We start from the raw sequence: 6,000 nt of genomic DNA, 5'->3' as shown, positions 1-6,000 counted from the left end.
CTCTCCCCTCTGTAATCGCTCTCTCCCCCTCAACTAAAACTGCGATCTTCTCCCACTCGTCTTACCTCCTCCGAAACAAACATCGTTCTTCCCAAACAAACTGCTATCTTCTCCAACCCCATCTTCTCTCACAGTCGAAAAGTCAATCTCACCGTCGAAGACTCAATTTCTCTGTTCAAGGTGAGATTTATCTCAAATTTGTTCTTCAAATTGTGGGTTGAGGTTTTGTAGCTAGGATTTGCTCACTATTTTATATATGGGGTTTGGCTACAAATATGAAATGTATTTCATTTAATTATGCTCATCTAAATTCTGAAGAAACTGTGAAAATTATATGGTTTGAAGTTGATTGTGATAAAAAATGAAATATGCCCTTATAGTCATGGTCATATCATATTAATTGTGTAGATTCTTATTGCATCTTTTAGTTTGAGTTTTGTTTGCTACATAACATTTCTCAGTTGATACAAGAATGCATTAAACTTTTCATATTGTTTTAAGGTTTGAGTTAGTGAGAATTTAGGGTTAAATGAAGAAATTTAGGGTATGATACTGTATGATTGTTGCATTTTTGGGTTGTTGATGATTATCATTGTATTGTTGTTAGTACAAAATCATAAGTTTTCCCCAATTTTTGTAGTTTGATTGTGGTTGTTCCTCTAAATGATATCACTTAGAGTTGGTGTCAAATTCTTAATCAAAAGAATTGTGGTCACACTTGTGTTAAAAAATGGTCAAAGTGTTGGAAATTTGAAGGAAAAAAATGTGGTTACGTATATGTTAAAATATGGTTAAGTGCAGATAAATTTTTGTAAGTATGTATATGATAACAAAGATAGGAAAACATTAACTTGTCACACTGTTATTTCCATAACGTTCTTCAATTTTTGTGGAAAACGTGTGATTATAAAATGTGTTTGTATTTTAGTTATAAGATAAAAATTTTCAAATCGTTCTTGTAACGTGTGTTGAGAATTGGACATTTGTGTGTGTTTTAATTGTTGTTGATAGAAATTGTTTTTGTATACAACAGATAAGGTCAACATCATGAACGAAAACAAACGAAAAAGGGATGGTGGTGTTGGTGTAAGTACAATTTAATTAATGAGATGTTTAATGTGTATGTAACTGTTTGTGTTTTATGCCATTAATGAATGAATGATGTTCATTTTTCAGCCACAAATAAAGACTCAAATGCCCCGTACCAATAAGTTGGTAGATATAAACCGAAAATTATCTGATGCCCAAAGGAGTAGAATTATGAAAACTCCATTCCGATATCTGGTGGACATGAAGACCTATATAGGAATGAATGGTACTTTATTGAAGGAATTATTGCATAGGTGGGATGCAAGTAGCTTAGGATTTAGAGTAGGCGTTAGAACTGTGGCCTTTAAACATCTAGACCTTTGTTTGGCTCTAGGTTTGCCTATTTTAGGAGAATCTTTGCCGGAATCAATAGATAGTGATAGTCATGTTAGAACATTGTTTGATGTAAATGAAGTTATTGATATTGATAGTGTACATTCAAAGTTGAAGGTCCTTCAAGAAGAGGACAACATAGATGATTTTTGTAGAGTTTACATCCTATTTGCCTTGTGTGTCTTATATTTTCCGAAATCACATGGTAAAATTAAAAAAGAATTCTTTAACCTTGTTGATGATTTAGACGCTCTTAGTACCTATAATTGGGGTGTCGCTGTTTACGATGATTTAATGGAACACTTTAGTAGTGCGGCGTCAAAATACCATCAACAAAAGAATGATACAGTTTTACACATTTCTGGTTGCTCAGCCGTATTGCAGGTATGTAATATTGAATGAGTTATGTTTTTTTAATTATATCGATAGTTATGTCAAATATTGTTTATTTTAATTTAATCATTTGATTAGATATGGGCGGTTGAACATTTAAGCCTATGTAGTGGACCAAATAAGTGTTTTCCACGCATTAATAATTGGACCAAAGTGGAGGGAGGACATGTTGTAATCTCAAACATTTTTTCAAATGTGAAGGTTAGTAATTGCCTTTAGTATATTAACTCGGTATTGTGGTTTTATAGTTTAAATTTTCACATACAATTATGTTAATTTAACTTATTTAATGTGATTAGTTGGTTGAGGAATTGGTTCCAACGCAAGAAGACATGAAAAATGATGTCTTTGTTAAAGCCGTTAACCATTTTGAAGTTGGTATTGGAGATGGTGCATACCCTTTATTTGATGTGCAAGCTTATATGGCTGAACATCAAAGGTTGGTGGGCGAACAAAAAGATTTGCTTTCCCGTGTTTCAATCCTTGAGGATGATATGAGGATATTAAAAGAAAATAGTGTTCACGGTAGGGAAAATATTTCAAAAGAAAATGATGATGGGATGAAGTTGGATGATGAAGGTGTTGGGGAAGAGGAAAAAAAAATGGAAGAAGAAAATGATGATGGGATGAAGTTGAATGAAGAAGATGTGGCTGTAGAGGAAAAAAAAAGGGAAGAAGAAAATGATGATGGGATGAAGTTGGATGATGAAGTTATGGCTGAAGAGAAAAAAAAAAGGGAAGTAACGATTAAGTCACATTTGAAAAGGCTGTATTTGTTCTGCACACATGAAAAGGCTAAAGATATGTACGTGTATAATTTTTTTTAAGTATTTTAACTACATTTTATCATGTCGCGGTTTTTCAATCGAAGCTTTAACATAATCGATTAACATTTTCTTTTTCTTTTTTTAGGGTGATATGTGAGGTAGATGAAATGCGTTTATCCGGGGTGTTTTTCCAATGCATGAAGGCGAGGAAGTGGGTCAACTCAAATGTCTGTATTTTCCGTTAACCTTTATTTTTTTAATTTAGATTTTACTATATATGTTTGTTAACCGTTACTTAATTTGATTTATGTAATGCCTTAGGTTATTAAGATTGCTGCCAAGACTATGATGTATGATGAAGTTCGAAAACATGGTTGTGTGAAGCGCTTAATTTTGAGTAATTATTTTTCGGTATGGAATTTTATCAAGTATAAAGCCAAACAACCCTGAAGAGTATTTAACTTTTATTATCCCATGCCTAACATTAATTATAATTGCAGTTTGAGGTGGTTGAAGATTTAAAGGCACATCCCGAAGGACGTAAAATCAAATGGACTGAGCGGAAATTCAAGATATATATGCCTTGTTGGACCAAGACACTTGAGGCGTTGTGGTTATCTGACTTTGTAAGTTTATATTTTAACTTTAAGTAATCATTATGCTATTGTAGGTGTAGATGGGAGGTGATGAATTTGTCTTTCATGATATATGTTTTTCATCTCTCTCATGTAATGTTTGTTGCTGTTTTGCGTTTCTGTGGCAGTGGATTTGGCAGTGAGGTTTTTCTATATGGGCTTTTGTTGTATTAGTTCGGTGGGGGGTTGGTTTTGTGTGGTTTTTTAATGTGGGGTCTCCGGTTATATTTGATGCCTATTGTAACTCCTTATTTTGCGATTTTTGTTTTCACCTTGCGACAACTCTGCCTAATAAATTTGATGTCAATGAAACAAAAAAAATTATGTGCGCCGAATTTGGTTTATGCAATGTGGTTGAGTAATTTTTATCATTAAAATTAGGTATTTGCACCAACCCATTTCGAGGACCACTGGACATGTTACGTCTTGGACCATAGGAAGAGGAAAATGTATGTGCTGGACTCGTTATACAATGATAGAAATGGCCCAAGGCAGCATTTGGATAATGCGATGGTATATGTAATTCTTAATTAATTTGTTTTGGTTAATTTAGTGGTTAGTGTAATTAATGTTGATCAAATGAGAACATGTGTTTTTACAGAAAGTACGTTTTGAAGGGGTATTGGAATTTATGAATAAAGTACCGAACAATAAAGCAAATATGTTGGCACCTTCGTTGGAGGTTGTAGTGGTGGATTTACCAAAGCAAAAAAATTGGTTAGTGATGTCGAAAAACATGCCATGACTCATTGATATATTACTTGTGTTTAGGGTTTATTTGCCTAATATGGATTTTGTCAAATTTGCAGTCATGATTGTGGCGTTTATGTCCTTAAGTACTTGGAGATGTGGGATGGTCAAGCAAAATGGGGGCAGAAGAGTATGCCCGACTATTCATTGGTAATGCTTTAAATCTTCTTAAACATTGTGTTTTATTAGTTGTTGATTAATTAATAATATGTAAATATTGATATATATATATCCAAATAAAAACATTTACTTATCTGCAGGAGGATATCCTTCGGATTCGCAGTGACATTGTTTGTCGTTTGGTGCTTCATGAAGAAAATAAGCTGAGAAGTTTTGTATTAGATAATGCAATGTTACCCGCGGACTTATTGATCGATTAAACATACATTTTCTAACTTAATTGTGGTCGATTGTTAGTGATGTACATTTGACGAAGACATACTTTTTTTGGTTATTGATGGTCATCTATAAAAGATTATACTTGTTCATAAGACTGATAAATTAATTTGTATTGAATTTATGTACATAACTATTCTCCCTATCATAATTTATTTAATTTCTATCAGAACTTGGTTGGTCATCCAGGAAAAAAAAAATCTGGTCACATCTCAGTTTTAATAACATGTTCTAGGATAGTTAGCCAAAAATATGCTTTGTGTGACCACATTTTTTTCTTTACATGACCAGTATTTTTCGAGATATGAGAATTCGTCAGTCTTTAGGCGTGAAATACATGAAGCTTATAAAAGAAGTTGTTTATTGTTTGACATGTTTTTAGTGCAGTAATAAAATTTTGTATGACATGCTTTTAGTGCAGTGATTAAATGTGATTACAATGTTCCGGGTTAATATTTATAGCCGGTAAAGTATATTTAGCCAAAAATATGCTATGTCTGACCACATTTTTTCATTTATATGACCACTATTTTTCCAAATCTTTGAATTTGTTCGTCTTTAGGCGTAAAATACCTGCAGCGCATAAAAATTTGGCTATTGTTTGACAAGCTTTTAGTGCACTGATTAAAATGTTTCGGGTTTATTTATACCCGGTAAAGTAAAGTTAGCAAAAAATATGCTCTGTCTGACCACATTTTTATATTTACATGACGACTATTTTTCTAAATATTTTAATTTGTTCGTTGTTAGGCGTGAAATACTCACATCCCATAAAAAGTTGTTTATTGTATGACATGCTTGTAGGGCAGTGATTAAATGTGATTACAATGTTCCGGGTTAATATTTATAGCCGGTAAAGTAAATTTAGCCAAAAATCTGCTATGTCTGACCACATTTTTTCATTTATATGACCTCTATTTTTCCAAATTTTTGAATTAGTTCGTCTTTAGCCGTAAAATAGCCGCAGTGCATAAAAATTTGGCTATTGTTTGACATGGTTTTAATGCAGTGATAAAATGTGATTACAATGTTTCGGGTTGATTTATACCCGGTAAAGCAAAGTTAGCCAAAAATATGCTATGTCTGACCACATTTTTGCATTTATTTGACCACTATTTTTCCAAATATTTGAATTTGCTTAATATAATTTTTTAGGTTAAATTACACGAGTGGTCCTTTAAGTTTGAGGGTTGTAACAGTTCAGTTCGTTAGTTTATTATTGTCACATGATGACTGTGCATCAACACTAGTTTTTACCTATGTTTATGTCGTTTTTATGGCATTTAGAGAGATAACTGCTTGTAAATCATGGTGACATAAGGCCAAAACAGGAATAAGACCTGAAAGAGAAGAAGCTGAGAAAAAGATGAAAAAGTTCTAAGCGTCACGAATCGTGCCATGTTGAGGATATTTCGTGGCTCAATATGAAGAACGTGGGACAAGGTTTCAGCGCTGGAAATTTTGTGGCACGAAGCAATATGCAACGTGGCACGATGGTGGGCTTTTGAAACCATAAAATTCTTTCTATTTAAAGCCATCTGCGGCCAAGGATTAGGGGATCGATTGGGATTGCGATTTTGAGCATAGAAGACACCATGAGACCGAAGAACTAGCCCTGAATCTCATACAAACTCATA

At 33.2% G+C, this 6,000-nt stretch overlaps 1 protein-coding gene across 1 annotated transcript; it reads left to right on the top strand.

The window, feature by feature from the left end:
* Positions 1-980: 980 nt before the first annotated feature.
* On the top strand, positions 981-4,455 carry LOC120577557 (uncharacterized). Its single transcript, XM_039829145.1, has 11 exons — positions 981-1,086; positions 1,177-1,806; positions 1,894-2,016; positions 2,115-2,620; positions 2,728-2,809; positions 2,904-2,993; positions 3,083-3,208; positions 3,599-3,730; positions 3,819-3,934; positions 4,027-4,117; positions 4,228-4,455. Exons 1-11 carry the CDS (start codon positions 1,048-1,050, stop codon positions 4,345-4,347), a joined length of 2,055 nt encoding a protein of 684 aa, XP_039685079.1. The 5' UTR covers positions 981-1,047; the 3' UTR covers positions 4,348-4,455.
* Positions 4,456-6,000: the final 1,545 nt, after the last annotated feature.

The sequence above is a fragment of the Medicago truncatula genome, chromosome 8 (genome assembly GCF_003473485.1).
Source record: "Medicago truncatula cultivar Jemalong A17 chromosome 8, MtrunA17r5.0-ANR, whole genome shotgun sequence".
NCBI classification, from domain to species: domain Eukaryota; kingdom Viridiplantae; phylum Streptophyta; class Magnoliopsida; order Fabales; family Fabaceae; genus Medicago; species Medicago truncatula.
Note: the sequence above shows the minus strand (reverse complement) of the source record. Positions and strands in the feature narration are given on the sequence as shown.

What these genes read in the sequence shown, in the direction of transcription:
- LOC120577557 (XM_039829145.1), top strand. Translation starts at nt 1,048, where the DNA reads ATGAACGAAAACAAACGAAAAAGGGATGGTGGTGTTGGT. An exon ending in CGTTGTGGTTATCTGACTTT is followed by an intron (nt 3,209 to 3,598) that starts GTAAGTTTATAT and finishes CATTAAAATTAG; the next exon opens with GTATTTGCACCAACCCATTT. An exon ending in GTATGCCCGACTATTCATTG is followed by an intron (nt 4,118 to 4,227) that starts GTAATGCTTTAA and finishes ACTTATCTGCAG; the next exon opens with GAGGATATCCTTCGGATTCG.